Below are 21,026 nucleotides of genomic sequence, written 5' to 3' on the forward strand. Positions count from 1 at the left end.
CAGGTCTTGAGCTGCTTCCTGAAGGTGAGCTGGTCTTGGGTTAGGCCGGCGGAGGTGGGTCAGGAGGGAGTTCCACGTCTTGGCGGCCAGGTAGGAGAAGGACCTTCCTCCTGTGGTGGCTCTTCGGATGCGGGGGACGGCGGCGAGGGCATGGTTGGTCGATCGAAGCTGGCGTGTGGGAGTGTAGAAGTTGAGGCGGTTGTTGAGGTATCTTGGTCCTTGGTTGTGTAGGGCTTTGTGTGCGTGGGTGAGGAGTCGGAACGTGATTCTCTTGTTGACCGGGAGCCAGTGCAGGTCTCTCAGGTGTCCGGAGATGTGGCTGTGTCGGGGGATGTCCAGGATGAGTCTTGCTGAGGCGTTCTGGATCCGCTGGAGTCTCTTCTGGAGTCTTGCAGTGGTTCCGGCGTAGAGGGAGTTGCCGTAGTCCAGTCGGCTGGTGACGAGGGCCTGGGTGACCGTCTTCCTGGTCTCGGTGGGGATCCACCGGAAGATCTTACGTAGCATGCGCCGGATGTTGAAGCATGACGAGGAGAAGGCGTTGACTTGTCTGGTCATGGAGAGGGAGGAGTCCAGGATGAAGCCCAGGTTGCGTGCGTGGTCTGTTGGTTTGGGTGCGCTGCCTAGGGCCGGGGGCCACCAGGAGTCGTCCCAGGCGGAGGGCGAAGATCCCAGGATGAGGACTTCCATTTTGTCTGAGTTCAGTTTCAGGCGGCTGTTCATCATCCACTCGGCTACGTCTTTCATCCCTTCGTGTAGGTTGGCTCTGGCGGTGGCGGGGTCGTTGGTGAGGGAGAGGATCAGCTGGGTGTCGTCGGCGTATGAGATGATGTTGAGGTTGTGTTGGCGTGCGATGGCCGCAAGGGGGCTCATGTAGACATTGAAGAGGGTGGGGCTGAGCGAGGAGCCCTGAGGAACGCCGCAGATGACTTCGGTGGCTTCTGATCTGAACGGGGGGCGGACTCTCTGAGTCCTTCCGGCGAGGAAGGAGATGATCCATTCTAGTGCCTTCTCTTGGATTCCGACGTTGCTGAGGCGCTGCACTAGGGTGCGGTGGCAGACAGTGTCGAATGCCGCGGAGAGGTCCAGGAGGATGAGGGCCGCTGTTTCCCCGTTGTCGAGCAGGGCTCGGATGTCGTCAGTGGCTGCAATGAGGGCAGTCTCGGTGCTATGGTTGGCCCGGAAGCCAGACTGCGAGAGGTCGAGGGATCCGTTCGTCTCGAGGAAGGCGACCAGCTGCTTGTTGACGGTCTTCTCGATGACTTTGGCTGGAAACGGGAGGAGCGAGATGGGGCAGTAGTTTTGAGTTCGGTGGGGTCCGCTGATGGTTTCTTCAGTAGAGCGCTGAGTTCGGCGCGCTTCCAGCTCTCCGGGAAGGTAGCGGTGTCGAAGGAGGTGTTGATGATGTCCCGCAGGTGGGGCGCGATGACAGCGTCGGCCTTGTTGAAGACGTGGTGAGGGCAGGGGTCAGTTGGCGATCCGGAGTGGATGGAGTTCATCGTGCGTATGAGAGAGTGGATGTAGAGGATATATTGATAGATGCATAGGATGAGAGATAGGGTAGTGCATTGGAAAGGAGTAGTGGAAGAAATTTGAGATGAGTCAGAAGGTTGGGCTAGAAGATATATTGAGCGAAGTATAGGCTGTGAAATAGGGTAGTGCATTGGAAATGCTAAATTAGAAGAAAGTGATAAATATGTAGATCCATAATTACATTAAAAGTATATGTGTTGCAAGAGTTACAAAGTGTGGTGGTGTGCAGTGTGTGTGTTGTGCGTTAGTGTTAATATTGTAGAAGGGAGAGGAGGGTGTTTGTTGGACAACTGATGGAAGGATGATTATACGTTTGTTAGTGATAAAAGGTGGTGTGTTAGGTGTAATTACAGCAGGGAAAGTGTGTCTGAATGGGATGTAGATATGTTTGGTGTTGATTGGTGTTGTGTTAGTGATGAGTGTATTGGTTAGTGATATAGGATAGAGTTTTGTACTGTTTATAGGTGATGGTGGATATGTGTGGTAGTTGGGATAGTAGGGTGTGTAGAAGTGGTTTGCTTGGGTTTGTAGTGCAGGCAGACACATTAATCTGTGCATAGTGTTGTGCGTGGTGTACATTTGGTGTGAGTTTGTTGCTCTGTTTGTGAATGTGGATAGTGTGGGCTGGGTATTGCTAAATGAGAAAAAGGGCATTTATGTCCCTAGTCCCGACCAGTCTCTAACAGGCTCAAACAGGCAACTGCTCTTGTCCTCTCTGCCCTTAACTTGCCCAAACAGGCAACTGCCCTTGTCCTCTCTGCCCTTAACTGGCTCAAACAGGCAGCTGCCTTTGTCCTCTCTGCCCTTAGCCTCGACGCCCGGGCTGAGACGCCCTAACCCTAGCCTGTTTTTATAACCCTAGTAATCAGGTGACCCCTTCAGCCAATGGGAACCCTAGCCCTAACACTATCCAATCACAACACTAGCCCTAAAATCTAGGAACCAATAGGAGACCAGGACCTTACAGCGAATCTTAGCCCTAGTCCAAGCACCCAATCAGTTCAAAAATCCTGATCTCTATGTCCAATAAAGGCCCTAGCCCTACCAGTAGTCCCAAAACAAGTCCATGCAACCAATAGCACAGGTAGTCCTAGTCCCTACTTCCAATAGAAAGCATAACCCCACTCTAAGTCCCACACCTAGTCCAGCAACCAATCACACCAGAAGCCCTAATCGTTACTTCCAATTAAAGGGCTAACCGTAGCCCTAGTCCCACCCTACTCCCAACAACCAATAACATAGGAAGCCCTAGTCCCTACTTCCAATAGAAATCCTAACCCTAGCCCTAGTCCCAATCCTACAATGATTGAATCACAGACCCAGAAACCAATCAGAACCCTCAAATACCAAACCAATGAGTACATTAACCCTAATCCAATAGAAACACCAGATACAACCACCAATCAGTGTAGACATGTACCAACCACTAGCAGACCATATAAGGTCCCAGCGACCTCAGACAAGGTTTGCTGGCCAGGGAGTTGGAAGCTGCTTCTCCTGTTCAGAATCTACTAGGAGACAGACAGGCTCAATCCACACTTTGGACTTCAGCAGGTAAGGGCCTCACTAACTTGAAATCTAACAATACTGTTTGAATAAAACTTTACTCTCCCTGCTGGCCGAAAAATGAAGTGCACAGGCCCTTGTAAAACACAGTTTAAACAGCTCTGATGTAGAAAAATCCCTGTTGCTGGGGGTGGGGGGGGAGATGGGGGGGGGGGGGGGGGAGTAATGCGCGGCTGGTTTCACTGGCTTGTGAACACAAAATGGTGGCTGGGGTGCACTGTTTTAACATACAGGTCTTAGCACAGAGCAAAGGTGAAATTTGGAGGGAAAACAGAATTGTCACCAAGGAATGAGAGGGACAAACTACAGAGGTTGAACAGAAGAGGTACATTTCTCCCACTGAAAAAAATTGCTTAAATTGTTGATCCCAAAGAACTGGTACGTGGCCTACCATTTACTTAACTGTTAGTTTGAGAGTCATAGGAGGTCCATACTATTTTTCCAAGCAACATGGGAGATGAGGAAGTTGTGAAGGCGAATATGTGCTTTTAAGGCAAACCTTAGCTTTGTTTTAGATAAATGTACATTTACTTTAAATAAGTGAGTCAAGAAACATTTGGCCACCAACTCAAGTGACATCACTGTTAGGTTTTGTACATTGGTTCCAGTGCAAACCCCTCTTCCCACCCAATCTGATAGCCGGAAAGTTTATGCCAAAGAATTCTTGGTGGCTTGATGAAGGGAAAGCAATGCTGGTTTTACTTCCGGCTGCCACTGTACATTCAGATTCGTTTTGGGTTGCGGGAGAAAGTAGGAGGAAATATGTTTATGGCGTCTTCCCTAGGGCCTTGATGCTCATGGGGTTAAAAACACGAGGAGGGGGCAATTTTTGCATTTGCTTCGAAACGCATAAGTTACTTACCTTCAGTAACAATATATTTGTAAGAAACAGTAGTTAGAATTAGATTCCTTACCTTAGAATATCCCCAGGCGTCAGACTGGATCCGGAAACTTTTGCGTAGCAGTACCCTTGCGGTAGGCGTCGTCTGCGGCTCCGCGTCCGTCGTTGGCGCCTGGATGACGTCGCCGGAATACTTAGACGCCGCCCTCGCGCGCTGACATCAGTTCCTATACACAGCTTTTCCGCGCCAGAAACGCAGAGCCATGATAAAAACCAACACTGGTGCCATGAAACAAGGGCCCTGAAAGGGGATGACCTTAACCCTAGATATCGGTTCGCAGAACGGGGAGGATGGGTGGGGCGGTAAGGAATCTAATACTAACTACTGTTTCTTACAGATATATCGTTACCGAAGGTAAGTAACTTGTGCATCTGAAAGAAACAGGTTAGTATTAGATTCCTTACCTTAGAATAGATACCCCAGCAATACCAACCCCGGTGGTGGGTCTGCGAACCAATGATCACACCAGAAAATTCTGGAGGACAGAACGGCCAAAGAAGCCATCCCTCCGGACTTGGCTGTCCAGGCATTAGTGTCTTGCGAATGTGTGCAGCGAGGCCCATGTAGCTGCCCGACAGATGTCCTGCAAGGGGACTCCTCGGCCCAGGGCAGTAATAGCCGCCGTGGCCCGAGTGGAATGGGCCCTGAGCCCAACAAGAGGCTCCTTCTTAGCCAAAGAATAGCATGCCTTGATACACAACAAGACCCACCGAGAGGTCCATTTGTGCACCGCCTGTCCCTTCTTAGCGCCCACGTAACCAACAAAGAGTTGGTCATCCACCCGGAACTGGCGTGTGCGGTCCAGATAGTATGAGAGCGCATGTTTTGGGTCCAGACGGTAGAGCCGCTCTTCCTCTTTAGAGGGATGAGGAGGCGGAACGAAGGTGGGCAAGGTGATGGACTGCCTGATGTGGAAGGCTGTGACTACCTTGGGCAGGAAAGAGGGTCTTGTCCGCAACACAACCTTGTCCGGATGGACAGAAGGGAAAGGAGGCTTGGAGGAAAGAGCCTGGAGCTCACTCACTCTCCTGGCAGAGGTGATGGTAACCAGGAAAGCAGTCTTAAGCGTAAGAAGACGGTGAGGACAGTTATGAAGCGGCTCAAAAGGAGCGCACATCAGGTAAGTCAGAACCAGGTTCAAGTCCCACTGGGGCATCACGAAAGGAACAGGGGGGAACATATGAGTGATGCCCTTCAAGAACCTATTTACAATCGGGGACTTGAACAAAGAAGGCTGATCAGGTAGCCTTAAGAAGGCGGAAAGGGCAGAAAGGTAGCCCTTGATAGTACCCAGAGCAGAGCCCTGCTGGGCAAGAGAAAGAAGGAAGAGGAGAACCTCAGAAAGGGGGGCAGAGAGTGGATCCACAGCCTTTGCTGTGAACCATGCCACAAATCAGTTCCACCTGCAGGCGTATACCGACTTTGTGGAGGGACGCCTGGCTGCCAGAATTACATTACAAACTTCAGGAGGCAAGTCAAATGGCCTCAACTGTTGCCGCTCAATCTCCAAACATGGAGGTGGAGACTGGACAGGTTCGGGAGGAGGACCGTCCCCTGCTTCTGCGACAGAAGGTCCTCCTGAAGAGGCAGACGAATCGGGGGATCGACAGACATGCTGAGTAGCTCGGGATACCAGTATCTTCGTGCCCAGTCCGGAGCCACAAGGATAACTTGGAACCAGTCGCGTCTGATCTTCTTCAGCACTCTGGGCAGAAGTGGTATAGGCGGAAAGGCGTACAATGGAACGCAGCTCCACTCGCGACGAAAAGCGTCTCCAAGCGAGTGCCGCCTTGGAAATTCCAACACGCAGAACTGATGACATTGCGCGTTCTCTTCTGTGGCGAATAGATCTAACCAAGGCTCTCCCCACTGCTGAAAGAGGCCTTGCGCCACGTCCGAGTTCAGACACCATTCGTGATCCATCATGCACCAACGGCTGAGTTTGTCCGCCCTGGCGTTCAGGGAACCCGCCAGGTGTTGAACCACCAGGGTCACGCCCTGATGTTCCAGCCACTGCCAGAGGCATAGAGCCTCCTGGCATTGGGTCCACGACCCCACCCCGCCCTGTTTGTTGGAGTACCACTTGACGGTGGTGTTGTCCGTGAACACCTGCACTACACTACCCCGGACAGAGGGGAGGAATGCCTTCAGTGCAAGCCGGATCGCCCACAGCTCCAGAAGGTTTATGTGGAGTCGAGACTCCGCTAGAGACCAGAGGCCTCTGAACTCCGCCTCTCCTATGTGGCCCCCCCAGCCTTGGAGGGACGCGTCCGTCACAACTACGTGCTCCGGTTGGGGTAGGGAGAGGGATCTGCCGCTGACCCAATCGCGGTCCATGAGCCACCACTGCAACTGTCTTACAGTGCCCTCCGAGATCAAGACATGGTCGGATAAGTTGCCCTGATGCTGGGCCCACTGAAACTTCAGGTCCCACTGCAGAGCCCGCATCCGCCACCTGGCGTGATGCACCAGAAGGATGCAGGAGGCCATCAGCCCCAGAAGCCGCAGCATCAACCTGACTGAGACTCCGGATAACGGCTGAAAGATCGGAATCAGAGCCTGAATATCCCGAACCCACTGTTCGGGATGATAAACCCGAAACTGCACCGAGTCTAGAACCGCTCCGATGAAGAGGAGCTTCTGAGAGGGACACAGGTGTGACTTCGGCACATTGATGGAGAACCCTAGCAGGTGCAGGAGGTCGGCCGTAGTCTGGAGGTTGCTGACGACTGTCTGGGGCGAGTCCGCCTTCAACAACCAGTCGTCGAGGTAGAGGAAGACTGAAACCCCGAACCTGCGCAGATGAGCTGCGACCACCGCCATCACTTTCGTGAACACCCGTGGGGCGCTGGTAAGGCCGAAGGGGAGCACAGTAAACTGAAAGTGCTTGTGGCCTACCATGAACCGCAGGTAACGCCGGTGGGCCGGCAGGACGGGGATATGAAATTAAGCGTCCTGCAAGTCCAACGCTACCATCCAGTCACCCGGGTCCAGGGCAGCTAAGACCAGAGCCAGTGTCAGCATCTTGAACTTCTCCTTCCGGAGGAAGCCGTTGACGTTACGCAGGTCCAAGATAGGGCGAGGTCCCCCTTTGCCCTTCTTGGGTACCAGGAAGTAGTGGGAGTAACAACCACACCCTACTTCTGGCCCAGGAACGCGCTCGATGGCCCCCTTGGCCAAGAGTGCCGTAACTTTCTCTTGCAGAAGTTTCAAGTGATCCCCCGACATGGGGAGGTACTGCGGTGGCATGGCTGGAGGGGACGCCTCGAAGGGGAGGGATTCGGACGATTTGCAGCACCCACCTGTCTGATGTGACAGTGCGCCCGTGGAGGTGGTGATGGCGAACCCTACCCCCCACTGGCGTCACATGGGCCTGAAAGCTCGGACTAGGAAGGTTTTGAGGCGACTGCTGCAGGGGTCGGTGTGGACTGGCCTCGCCGTTGTCCCCAACCGCCGCCGCGGTTTCCACGTCCGCCACCGCGTTGGATGGTAGTCTGCGGCCCGTGGCTGGTAGGACGTGTGGGGGCGCCCCTTCCTTGGCCACGAAACAAGCAAAAAGCAGCCATTTGTTGGCGCGGGGCCGAGAGGCCCAAGGACTTGGCCGTAGCCCTGGAGTCCTTAAAGCACTCAAGCGCATGGTCTGCCTTGTCGCCAAATAGGCGACGGCCATCAAACGGCATGTCCATAAGGGTTTTTTGGACATCAGCCGAAAAGTTGGCGGACCTCCACCAGGCGTGGCGACGAATCGCCACCATCGTTGCCATCGCTCTGCCCAGTAAGTCCGTGGTATCCAGCCCACACCTGATGGAATACTGTGCCGCATCTCGACCCTCCGCAAGGGCTTGGGCGAGTTTAGTCTGGGCCTCCTCCGGACATTGTGGCAGCACATCCGCGACCGTGTCCCACAGAGAGTGGGTGTAACGGCCCAAGAGGCACGCGGTGTTGACTGGCCGCAACCCCAAACTCAGGGAGGAGAATACCTTTTTCCCTTATTGCTAATAACTCTTGGATTCCCGATCCGGGGAGCCGTCGGGAATGCGGTCTGGGAGTTAGAGGCCTGGATGACCAGGCTCTCGGGGGTGGGGTGGGTAGACAGGAAGCAAGGGTCGCCCGGAGCCGGGCGGTGGCACCTGGCCACGTTCCTATCTACAGGTGGACCTGTAGTGGGCTTGGACCAAGTGCTCAGAAGAACGTCTGACAATGCCGCATTAAAAGGCAGCTGAGGCTCGGCCGAGCTTGCCTGTGGTTTAAGGACCTCAGTGAGGAGGTTAGTCCTCACGGCCGCGACAGGGAGCCAAGGGCCCAAGGCCTTGGCAGCCTGCGTCAGCACCACACTATAGGCAGCCCCCTCCGTCGTAGCCACGGTAGGAGGGGAGACAAAACCAGTGTCTGGGGAGGTGTCCAGACCACTGGCCTCCCCTAGCTCACCTGCCCAGTCCTGAGAAGACTGGCACTCACGTGCCAGAGGGTCCTTGGACCCCTCCCAATCCTCCTCGCCACCCATCACCTAGTACTCAGGTTCAAAGGATGGGGCCGGGTCATAGAAATAGAAATCTCCAAACGGCGCGAATACGGCGCCGGGCCCGAATCGAGGGTACGACCAGGGACGACGTCGTCCTGGGACGGCGCCGGGGGCGACACCCTTTGGGCCGGCGCCGGCGAGGTCGTGAGGTCGACCGGCAACGACCCGGATCTGGAGCCGGATCCGGCTGGGCCCTGCGGCATCGGGACCGAAGTCGCCGACGGTGCAAGGGCCGAAGCACCCGGCCCGCTTGAGGACCCAGTCGGGCCGCTTGGCCCAAAGGTGCTGCGGAACCCAACGGAGGAGTGAGCGACCTCATGGCCATGAGGAAGGCCTCAATCTCCTCCGGCGTCGCATTCTGCCCAGGAACCGGCGGGTATGGAGCAGGCCGCGACGCCTGCGGCTCCGGCGGAGCCATTGGGCGGTGTCGCCCAAACCCCCGGCCACGTCGCACGAGCGTCGGGGGGAGTCAGAAGAGCGATGACGCCTCTTCGACTTCTTGTGCCTCTTACCTGAGGACTTCGAGCCCGAAGACTGGTGACGACTCCCGGAACTGTGGTGACTCTGGCACCGCGACCGGTCCCTCGACCTCCTTTCGGACCGGGACCTCGAGCGGCACAGGGCTGACTGCCGGTGCTCGAGTCACTTGCGGGACCGCTCCCATAGCTTTGCACGTCAGGGCCTGGCAGTAGGAACAGGACTTGTCGTCGTGGTCGGGGCCCGGACAGTGAAGGCACCGGCGATGGGGGTCGGTAACCGACATCAGTCGATTGCAATCGACGCAGGGTTTGAACCCGGGCATCCATATCGGCACTGTCGGAGTCGAAGACTTCGAAAGATGATCAAAAAGGATCGAAAAAGTTAGTCAAAAAGTGACTAAGGGTACAACTTTTTCCGGATCGGCGCTTACTGGCGCGGAAAAAAGAAGAACTGACGTCAGCGCGCGAGGGCGGCGTCTAAGTACTACGGCGACGTCATCCCCGTGCGAACGACGCTGACAACGGACGCGGAGCGGCAGGCGACGCCTACCGACGCGCAAGGGTACAGCTACGCAAAAGTTTCCGGATCCAGTCTGACGCCTGGGGATATTCTAAGGTAAGGAATCTAATACTAACCTGTTTCTTTCAGATTAAACATTCTGTGAGTAAATATTGGCTCATCTTCATTAACTAATCTAGGATGGAAATTTACATTTGTGCCTCAAATAATTGTCCTACTTTGTATAAAAATGAAGCTGAGCTGTTATCATCTGAAATAGAGGAGGTCTTTACCTGCCATGCAAACTGTATGCATGCATCTAATAAAATCATCTTGCAGTTCGGGTGCTGGGTGTATACTTCTGCAACATAATTATTATTTTCAAAACGCATACAAAGTTTTCAAGTTGTTTCATGTTAGTTATGAGATGTTTGTGCTTTCCCGTAAAAAAAAACCACATAAGAACTACAGCTATGCCCCAGAATGCCATGTTATGTGCAGTAAAAAGCCAGGCCTGCCTGCAACTCTCACACCAGACTTTGTAACAGACAGTTTGAGAGATCCCTGAACGTGAAGTCAGATTTTAAAAGCACAAAATCTGAGTTAATTAATTGCAATCTGTTTTGCAAACAAAAGCATGCCAGTTTTTCTTTAAGAAATGTATCTGTGTGAAAAGATTCCATTTGGGGAATTACTAAACCTTGAGGTTTTATGTGCCAACTGGTCTATTACAGGTAGGCTCTTCTGGAATTCCCTCCAGGCGACGGCTGATAAGATCTAAGCTTCCAAATCTTTCCCAATCCAAACTAAAACACTGTGGCTAAAGTACATAAAGCGAAAAATTGCTCAATATTTCCAAGTCCACCAACGTTTTCCAATCCAGACTTGCCAAGTACATCTGTGTAAACAAGCATGTAGGCCTGTGTTATGGGTAATCTCCAACCTGCCCCTGAAACCATGCAGATTGTTTCTCACAGTGACTCCATTTTAAGGAGAGCGAATGTGTTTTTGTTACACAATTCAGATTGCAGTGAAACAGTCAAAGGAGAGACCAGTGAGAAAATGGCAGCCATTTTAATATGGGATTGTTATTGTGTTTCCTCCTGAGTTTCATTACACGCTTAACCTAGTTCTAAATCACATCCACCAATGTCCATGAACATACGAATCATTTCAAGCTTCAGTTTCTCCTGCTGCCCCACACTCCTACCACCAACCCCCACAAATTCCATTGACAAAGAGAGAAACAAAAGCTGGCCATCAAGGGCATATGAGCGGCCTTTGCTAGGATTCTTCCACCTCGGTGCACCTAACAATCCCCAAGGTGGCCTATTCAACTAGCCTTGTTCGCTGAGATGTGTGGCTATTGTCCCTGGTCTCCCGACAGGGAAATTTTACCCCCTAAGGAACTCGGCAGAAAAGGGGTCAGCTACTGCCTGCCAAAGTTCAGAAATCTGTCAGAGTTGACGATTGTGCATGGTTTAATGAACCGGAGCGTTCTAAATTGTCAGAGATAAGTTTGATAATTAGATTTTAGAATGAGTAGGAGGGCTGGGGACACTATTATAAATAAAAATGGAATGTTTCAGTCTAAAAAAATATGCCTGATGTCAGACTAACGTCTTCAGCCATGAGCTTCATATCCATTTTGCGTTAAAAACAGTTCTTGATGTCAAATTGTACCACGTCAGTTGTGAGTAGGTCATCCAGTACTGTTTTTTTCATTGCAATCTGTTATTTATAATTTTGCATTTTAATGTGAATAGTAAAACTGTATTGTGCAGAGCACTGAAACAAATGGTATTGGAGGAAAGGGCTATCCTCGTCAACCTTAGTCAACTCCAGACGGCAATTACATTTTCTAAAGAAAGTGTTTTCCTGATATCCAAGTAAAGTACACACATGCTACCATCAGACACTCCAAATAAGGGATGTATGTCGTTACAACGCATACTTTTACAACGCATACCTTTACAACCCATTTTTTACACCCCAACATCCATTACAACGCATTCCATTACAAAGCATGCCATTACAACGAATTCTTTGAAACTAACTTTACAACGCATTCCACTACAACGCATACTACATTTACAACGCATACCATTACAACGCATACCATTACATTGCATGTATGGTAATTATTGGATAGTGTAGGGGTAAAAATTACTATTCTAACTCCAGGGGGGTGCAACAGTAGGGTAAGTGTTGGATAGTGTAGGGGTAAAAATTACTATTCTAACTCCAGGGGGTGCAACAGTAGGGTAAGTATTGGATAGTGTAGGGGTAAACATTACTATTCTAACTCCAGGGGGTGCAACAGTAGGGTAAGTATTGGATAGTGGATGGAGAAGTGTGGCTCAATGATTGGAGCGGCAGACCCTGATGCAGAGGTCTAGCCCGGGACCAGAGTTCAATTCCCCGCCTCGGCGGGTCTTGGGCTCAAAATTCCACGGACCTGATAATTCTCGCCTCGGTGCCTATTCTAATCATAGAGTCCCACTCTGCAACTCTGGGCAATAGCTTGCTTAATCTCCACAACGGCCCCCACAACGCTAAGGATGCCTGGCCTCCACCTTGGGGGTGCCCAGGAGTGGACGCCTCACAGGGAAAGCCAGGATGGGTTTCACAGCGGTATTCGTACAAGCGCCTTGAGACCCTTGCGGGGGAGTAGTGCGCTATACAAGTATCAATTTACTTTTTTTTTTACATTTACATAGTGTAGGTATGCGTTGTAATGGTATGCGTTGTAATGACTGCGTTGTAATGACATGCGTTGTAGTGGTATGCGTTGTAGTGACATGCGTTGTAATGGCATGCGTTGTAATGGATGTTGCGTTGTAAAAGTTTCGTTGTAAAGGTAGTGCGTTGTAAAAGTTGCGTTGTAAGTGTTGTTTCCCCCAAAGAAGCAACTCTGTGCCCAAATCTAAGACACGCTCCATCTGCCTGTCAGAATTAATTAGACACAGTAGGCTGGCCAATGAGACCAAGCAAACAAAAACATACATTTATAGCAGGCATATTATCAAGGTACTCAAAGATTGTCCTCTGGGAAGAGGTGTGGCTGGAATCTGTGCAGGGACTATAGGCAGAGCTACTGGAACAATCCGGCAGGTGAGGACCACATTATGTGGCAGAGTTGACTAAATTATACTGTAAGAAACGGCAAATTATGTTGCTTAATGCAGCAAATTTTGTGATAGTAGGGCGTCATTATTTTGTGTTTTTTGCACATGGTAACGTTGTCTGGGCAAAGAGGCTACCTCATTAGTACCAGTTTAACAACCAAATACAGTAAAAAACAAATGAAAGATGACCACCCAACCTTTATGAAGGGCGTTCCATTGCGCAAGAACACGTTTCGCCATGTTTTTAGTAATTTTTGATCCGATTGAGGAAAAAACAATTTTTGGAGGTTAACATCTGCAGATTATGCAGCAGATGATGGATTAAGTGGCAAATGAGGATAATTCATAGTCATGTGAAATATGCTGTGGCTGCATAATCCATAATTCAAGTGGCCCTGACTGTAGGCATGGGAAATGGGGACACCTAACAAAGATTGAGCTGTGGTGTGATACTAATAAAGCATCAGGTTTCCCTATTGGGCTCCAGAAAAAGCTAGTACTATAATAAGGTCAATGCTGCCAGCCTTCTTACGGTGTCAACATAAATGGCCACAGAAAGATGCCAGATTGTAAGAAACGGCCTCAAAAAAGGTGCTGTTGCAAGAGGAAATAGAATGCACAAACACTAAAATGTCGTTTTGCTTTGGCCTCCGAAATCCTTGCACAGGGGCTGATCCCGCCCCATGAGACCAGTTTAACTTGACTAACTAGTATAATGTTAGAGTGACATTTGTATTTCAATTCCATTAGTTCTCTTGGGTTATGAATAATGATCCCAGGTTTATGATATTTAATTTTTAGACATTTCCATCTGCAATTATCCATATTTACTTGTTTGCTCTTTCTATTTGGATCTATCTGGATTTATTTTGTGTTTTATGCAAAAACAAAACCGAAAACGTGTATGTTTCCACGTTTTTTACCCGTAATGGCACACTTTTAATTAGATGTCTCAAGGATATTAATTCTATATGAAGCCTTATATAGTGTTTTATCCATATGCAACACACTCACTGGCATTAGCACTTTAGCACACATGCACATCTACAACTGTTTAAAGGGTCACTGGGAAAACGCATCCCTTTTTCGATTCTCCTGTGTGACAGTCTGCCCACTTATTTGTTTAACAGTCATGATACACAGTATCAAAGATCATTCAAAAGAAACCTATTTTCTATATTTTTCCATATTTAAAAATAAATAGTGACAGAGAAAGATGGTTTTGTGTCCATATTTTAAAAAAAAATCTGTACAAAGGGAAAACTGGGAGCCTTAATTATAATACAAGTGCTGACACATTCTTTTTCCGACATTGGGGCATGCCTTTTCCTTGTAGTGCATCATTTGTATAAACAGACCACATTTTTTTAAACGTTCACCACTCACTGTCTTCTCGCCCTATCACTGTCTTTCCATCCATCCATTCTCCCGCTCTCTACCATCGCTCTTCTCCCTGTGTGGTCACATTATCTATCATCCTCTTCCCTGACCCTCTTTCTCTCTTTCTTGAAGCCTCCATGTGGCTGCTGCAATTACCCTCAGGGAGCTGAGGAAAGTGACAGAGGCAGCAGCAGAGGCCCTGGGCTTTTAAAACCAGCCTCCAAGGCTCCAAACCACCGGGGAAATACCCGGTGGAAAAAAGGCCTGTCTGGCCCTGCACACAATCTCTGCAGACAGAGCCTTCCTCCTCCCTCTCTCTCTGTATGTGATTAATATATTCAGGGATTACACTGCTTAACTTCTTGTTGTCTAAAGTAGCATAGACTGTGTGTCATGTGCCCTAGTACAAGGAAGAAAGCGGTCCCCCTGTTTGCAGTCTGAATTATAAAATACAGCAATAATCAGTGTTCAGTGTGCTCCTCATGGCCTATGGGCCCTGGTGCCACTGCACCTACTGCATCAATGGAATCTACACTCCTAGTTGACCAGTACATGTCCTTTTTACATTTAGCTCATTAGGCATAATAAGGTTAGCTGTCTGCTAAATTCAGGTAATGAAGCAAAGCATTTTTAAATGATTCATTTAGAGGGCATTTGGATTTGCTCCCTTTTGCCATTCCTTTGTTGAAGTATCACACATATTTGTATCGATTAACTGGACTGCATACTTAGGGGCTCATTAGGTCCGCCCGCCATCCTATCGGTTAATGGGCCCGCCCGCCATAAGGGCAGGGGTCCCGTAGGGGGCACTAGGATGCGCCTGCCACTGTGGCGGGCGCATCCTGCATTTTTAGATCTGTGGCGGGCGGTGCTCTCAGCACCGCCCGTCACAATGCTAAAAATGCCTGTATGCATTTGCATAAACAAAGCGGCAGGCACCGCACGGTGCCTGCCGCTTTGTTTATGCAAATGCAGGGGTACCCCCCGTGTGCACCCCCCACCTCTCCTTCACTCTGGGGGCCCACAGGGGGCCCCCAAAGTGAAGACTGAATGCCTTTGCCGCCACGGAAAGGCATCTAAAAGAGCCCATGTTAATATGGCTGGCGGTGTCTGTTAGACACCGTCAACATATTGGACCTTTTCCGCCCGGGGCGAAAAAGCGACGGACCGTCTTTCCGTCCGCCGCGGTACCCCCGCCATCCTAATATGGCGGGGGTAATTTAGGTGAGGATGGCGGGCAGATTGCTCCCGCCAGGCTGCCCGCCATCCTAATGGGCCCCTTAGTGTGGAGAAATGGGTCGGTTCTTTGAAGTCATTGGTTTCCTGTCACAGTCATATTTGGAATAGCCCACATGAATGACATTCGGTAATCGGGGTGGCAAGTATGTTGAGTGACTTGTTTTTGAGTGGTTTTGCTGCTTTACTTCTGAATCTAGATAGCATTAGGTTCGGAGAAAAAGCCCGGCCTCATCTGCCGCCTTCCTTGAGCTGCTGCTTGGCGGTAAAGTCAGAGTCACCACCATAGCACCCCCAATTACATAGGCAGCCGACTATCAGAGCCGTAACACTACGCGTCAAGGCCCAACACCCCTCAGAGGGTGATGAAGTTGCACCTGTGAAGCTCTCAAGTACAAACCAACAAGGTAGCTCTTTGTCCTAATACAACAACACAGCGCAGCAGGGAGCACAGGAATGGCCCTTTCACGTTTTTCCAAAAGAGAGAGAGCAGGGAGAGGAGCCTTCAGGTGGAGGCATGGTGCCTCACCCTCACTCTAAACCTAATGCAAGAAGCCACTGTTCTGTACAGTGTACATCAGTATGTTTTAATATCTGCTATACATAATTTTCCATTAAAGTTTCAAATGGAATTACAGCAATCCAAAGGGCACTGGTGTAGCAAACAACAAAAGCAAGCACTGGCTTTTCCAATCGTTTTTAGTGATGCTGTACAACATTACCATTGCTGTGCATAGCATGGCTAGGGAGAAGAGGAAAAAATGCCTGGGCATGTGCACCACACTCGTGCGTAGCTCCGATAGTATGCAGGCGCTCCTTATTCTTTTTATTTACCGATCCAAGTTAAATGGGTAAATCTAAAAAAAAGTACTCCCAAAGAATTTTTGTAAAACCGGTGGTGGGAAGCAACATGGAGGGCACAAGTGGGAAGAAGCAACACAGAATGTGCGGGTGCAGGAAGCAATACAGAGCATGGGGAAGCAATGTGGCGCACGAAGGGAAGAGAAGGACAGCAACGTGCAGGGGCGGATCCTCCATTTGAGGGGAGAAGTATCGTCCCACAAGCTCCAGAGCTGAAAAATACAATGGTAATAAAGTTTGTTTATTACCATTTTATTTTTCAGCAACCTGTCCCCAACTAAGTGTCAGAACAGGTGGGGCCAGTGCTGCCGTTTGGCAGCAGCAGGGAGCTGTGAACTTTAAAATATGTATCTCTCTTAGGCCTGCCATCTTGGGACCGTCAGCCAAACATGCGCATTTTAAACTTATCTAACCGCGCTGTCTTAGACAGCTGGGTTAGAGAAAGCGTAGGCCTCCAGTGCACATACTGAGCGGGGGCAGGCGGCCTGAGTAGAAGTGGCCTCACCGGTGTAAACTAACGGGTGCATTTTTTACACCCCTCCTAAAGTTTTTTTTATAGGATTACGCCAAAGCAGTGATTTGAGGAGTAATTATGCAAATGTGGGCCGATTTTTTTTTGCGTGCCTATTTTCAATCCCAATCCAACCATGGCTCCCACCCGGATCACCACCCTCTGTACAACCCAGCCGCAACTGCACTGGTGAGGAAGCAACACAGGAAGGCAGAAGAACCTGAGGGTTAGCGCAATACAGGGTCGGGGAGAAGCACATGGGTGAGAGAGAACAACAAAGAACACGTGGGAAAGAGAAGTACACGAGGGAGATATCTGGAAAACACATGCACTCTCATTGGATGCTTAATTAAATAGAAAAAAGTAGTGCCCCAAAATTAAGCAACGGAAGAACAGAAGTTATGAAACTGTGCTCCAGGGGAGGGACAAATAAAAGAAGAAGGAAAGCCCACAAAAGCTAATAAATAATCAGCAAGCAAATGAGAGTGACAATAAAGCCAACCAATGGTAAGCAAAGGACAGACTCTAAGGGCCTGATTACGAGTCTGGCGGTGCGGTGCCAGGTCCAACGCACCGCCAAACCTGCGGTCGGGCCACCCGCCAGATTACGAGTGTTTCTCATATCTGGGGGGCTTTTTTTCACGTTCCCTCAGCAGTGTGTCAAAAAATAGGCACCGTAAGGTGAAAGCCAAAAAAAAATCCTGCACGGCATGGACTGGGGTGCATGCATACAGGGGGGCACGTGCCCCCCTGTATGCACCCCAGGGCCCAGAGGTACAAGCAGACCCTGTAGGGCCCCCTTTGTTTCCTTTTTGCAACGATTTTCATAGGGGAGCAACCGCCATGAAAACCGGAGCGGAGAGGAAACTTGTAAAATGAGTGGCGGGACCGCCGCATATTGCTGCCTCAATACCACCGCCAGGGAATGGTGGTTCCCTGGCGGCTGCAGTGCGGCATTGGCGGTCCGACCTCCCTAATCGTAATAGGGTAATTGAAAGAACGCCACGCCCCGTGGGTCTGTCGGCCCGTGGAGCACAAGACTCATAATTGAGCCCGGAGTCTTATCGCAAGCAGATATATTCCTCTGTCTGGAAGGTGGGACCTACAAAGGAGCACAAAAGGGTCTACAAGGAAAGACCTGGGAAGTCCTTACAGCGTGGCCCCAAGACTAACGCAATCAATGGTACACCATTATTTATTTAAGCAGTAAACATTCTGAGCAACTGTGAGGCAGGGCCAGTATCGCGAAGTGTGGCTCAATGGTTAGAGCGGCAGACCCTGATGCAGAGGCCTAGCCCGGGACCAGGGTTCAATTCCCTGCCTCGGCGGGTCTTGGGCTCAAAATTCCACGGACCTGATAATTCTCGCCTCTGTGCCTATTCCAATCATGGAGTCCCACTCTGCAACTCTGGGTATTAGCTTGCTTAATCTCCACAACGGCCCCCACAACACTAAGGATGCCTGGACTCCACCTTGGGGGTGCCCAGGAGTGGACATCTCACAGGGAAAGCCAGGATGGGTTCCACAGCGGTATTTGTACAAGCGCCCCCTTGCGGGTGAGTAGTGCGCTATACAAGTATCAATTTACATTTACATTTATCGCTTCATGCTGCAGGGGTGGGGGTACATTTCCTAGCCCATGGCTTTGAGGTATGGGGCAAAACCCCAAAAATGCCTGCATCAGAAGATAACTCTTCCTGGTAGCTCAGTTGGCAATCTGCTGTGTCGTCTCGTGTATCGTCTCGTGTATCTCAGGTAAAATGTTAAGGCATCTCTCTGAGGGGTTTGGTTATGCATACAGCAGTGCGTGTTTCACACTAGGCAGACGGTAGTCAAGCACACAGTTTTGCTTCGTCCTGTCGTGGCATCCCTCTGCTGCAGCCGTGGGCGAGGACTGCTGCAGATATGAGCACCGCGCGCCTCTACAGGACTGCGTCAGATAATCTCAGATCCGCTTCCGGTACCCTACAGCGTATCGAGGGTCGGTCATTATCCGACGGGTAATGCGGGTGAAGGGCGCTCCCTGCTGCTGGAGAGCAGAGCGCCGAGCAGTTTACCAGCTGCCCTACGCTCTGCTGTGCTGTGGGGCAGGAGGTGGGGGCTCTCCCCGGCCGCCCCCACCCTCTCACTCCATCCTCTCTGCACCACCAGCTTCCGAGCCGAGCGGCCATACAAACGAAATAAACCACTCCCAGCCAGGCGCTCACACGAGAGCCCATCACACAGAAGAGCGATTAAAGATGGGCTGGGGGAGGGGGGCTACTGATTGCAAAGTGCTTAGTAGCAAAAGTGCCGGACTGGCTAGCTATTTGGAGAAATATAAACGATTCAAAATGGTAATCATAACTTAAAGATGGATGTGGAAACTAATAATGCAACCTGCACTATAAAAGAGAAGGAAGAAGGATAAGAACGGACAAAAAAAGAAAACGAAGGACACGGAAGGGAAAGGACAAGGAAAAGAAAAAGAAAAAGGAAACGGAAGGGAAAGGGTCATCCTCCCTTCCCCTCCACTGGTCTCTGTTCATAATATCTTCACGCAAACTGATGCCCCAACCCACCCTGCATAATCGAACACCTGCCAGATATAGTAGGGCATTAGCCCAAATACCGCCGCCATCCAAGAGGTACCAGGCCCAACATTACGCCCTCAGTGCTCCGAGGTGACATTGCTGTGGTGTAGGACGCGAGAGCTATAAAAGTAACAAACGCCACCTAAAATGGGAGGGTGGAGTGGGTGGGAGAGGGAGTTAGAGGTGGATGGACCGACGGACGGACGGAGGGAGGGATGAATGGAGTTGAGGGCTCTTGATGCCTGTACAGACTCAAGTCAATGCAAACATTAATTTCAAAAGTAGGAAACAACGTGTTTATACGTTCAGACGCCGAAAACTGAGGTTGAACAAAAAAAACCTTGCTTCTTTGGATCATATTGCACATCACTGCCTTCACCAAAATGCGAAAACGCTATTTATTAATTATTTTTTAACACATTTAAACTACTTCCAATCGCTACCTAACAATATAAGCATACCAACAACATACTTCAAAAATACAGCGGCGGCATTTAATTCTCCCGAACACTAATAAGTAATTAATGACGCAAAGGTCGATTTGACATCGTGTCATTGTAAACATACAACATACGACTTGCATAGTAACGATGCATTGTTCAATCATACAGTGCTTTCTATCCATGTGTTGCCGGTTCGTAGCGCTGTAATAGCAACTGTTACAAACACCCAACTCACTGCTACGTAAGGCATCACTCTCGGAAAAAATCGGAGCTACGTCACCCCCGCCCTTCTTTGACCTGTGACCTGCAGATGAAACATAGATCTAATCAGTGACAGCTTGTCTCACTGATCTATGTTATTAGGTATAAAGCGCCACGAGGCCCTTTTTTGCGGATTCAGTGCACCTGCGGTATTGTAAATGTGCAATAAAACATTCATGCAGACATCGCTCCGAAAACATCACAAAACAATCAAGCGATATGTCACACGCGCTGTCCCATCGGTCCACTGTAAAGACACATCTTCCCATGAAAATGCATCGCTGGCTCATAGCACATACCATCCACAAACGCAACACACTCATTTGAAAAGGAGAAGCAAACGCCCGCAAGCAGACGGCAGAGCAGTGGCCCACTTACCCATTTGTGCCGGTCCTTCTGGGGGCACATTCCTGGGCAGGCTCTGGTGGCATGCAGCCGCAGGTCGCTGGCGCCCTGCCTCATCTTCACTCAGAGCAGGCAAAGCTCGCCCATCGCCATGGTAACACTTCACAGTCGAAGCTGCGCTCTTAAAGTTGTGTTTGTGTAATGGTGCTGTTTGCTCCGAGTGGAGCGGATCTGCGCTCACTGCGGCGGGGGAAGATGCACCGGGCAGGGGTGCACGGAGGGACCCGCCAGCTCAGACGGGCTGTCACTGCTCGGTGTGACTCCGCCCCCCAGATGCAGCCGGGTGTAAGTCCCGGGGCATCAAACACCACAACGACCCCTTCTCTGACTAAAAAAATCCCCAGCTCATCCCGACACGGTGCCCCTCAGTCACCACGGTACTGACATAGACCTGTCACAACAACGCTCGGAAGTGAGAGGGGCCTGGAGCCCCCGGGGTACTGGCGCCCCTTAATGATAGTGCTTATAGCGCCAATCGGGTATCCAGGTCTCCTAGCCGGGCGGATTCCTCGAAATGAGTAGCCATGATGCGATCTCCAAGCAAGCTGGAGGGTAATTAGAGACGACAGGATCCGCCACCTACCTCCCAAGGAGAGGCAGACAGCAGCAGGAGTGTACCATTCCGCCTCAATGACAGGGCTGCAGGGAGGCTGCAACTCTCCCAGGGAGGAATTAAATCCAGCCAGGCGAGGGGTGCCATTAGCAATTATGGGAAGGTGGTTGTTAATCA

At 50.5% G+C, this 21,026-nt stretch overlaps 1 protein-coding gene across 1 annotated transcript in view; it reads right to left on the minus strand.

Moving 5' to 3' along the window:
* Nucleotides 1-20,588, minus strand: part of PLEKHG5 (pleckstrin homology and RhoGEF domain containing G5) — a 575,902-nt gene extending 555,314 nt beyond the window's left edge. The window contains exon 1 of the mRNA XM_086921583.1: nt 20,270-20,588. Within this exon, the coding sequence (XP_086777709.1) occupies nt 20,270-20,353 (84 nt within the window). The 5' untranslated portion in view covers nt 20,354-20,588. The remainder of the gene's footprint in view (nt 1-20,269) is intronic.
* Nucleotides 20,589-21,026: the final 438 nt, after the last annotated feature.

This window comes from Lissotriton vulgaris, chromosome 5 (genome assembly GCF_964263255.1).
Source record: "Lissotriton vulgaris chromosome 5, aLisVul1.2, whole genome shotgun sequence".
In the NCBI taxonomy this organism is placed as follows: domain Eukaryota; kingdom Metazoa; phylum Chordata; class Amphibia; order Caudata; family Salamandridae; genus Lissotriton; species Lissotriton vulgaris.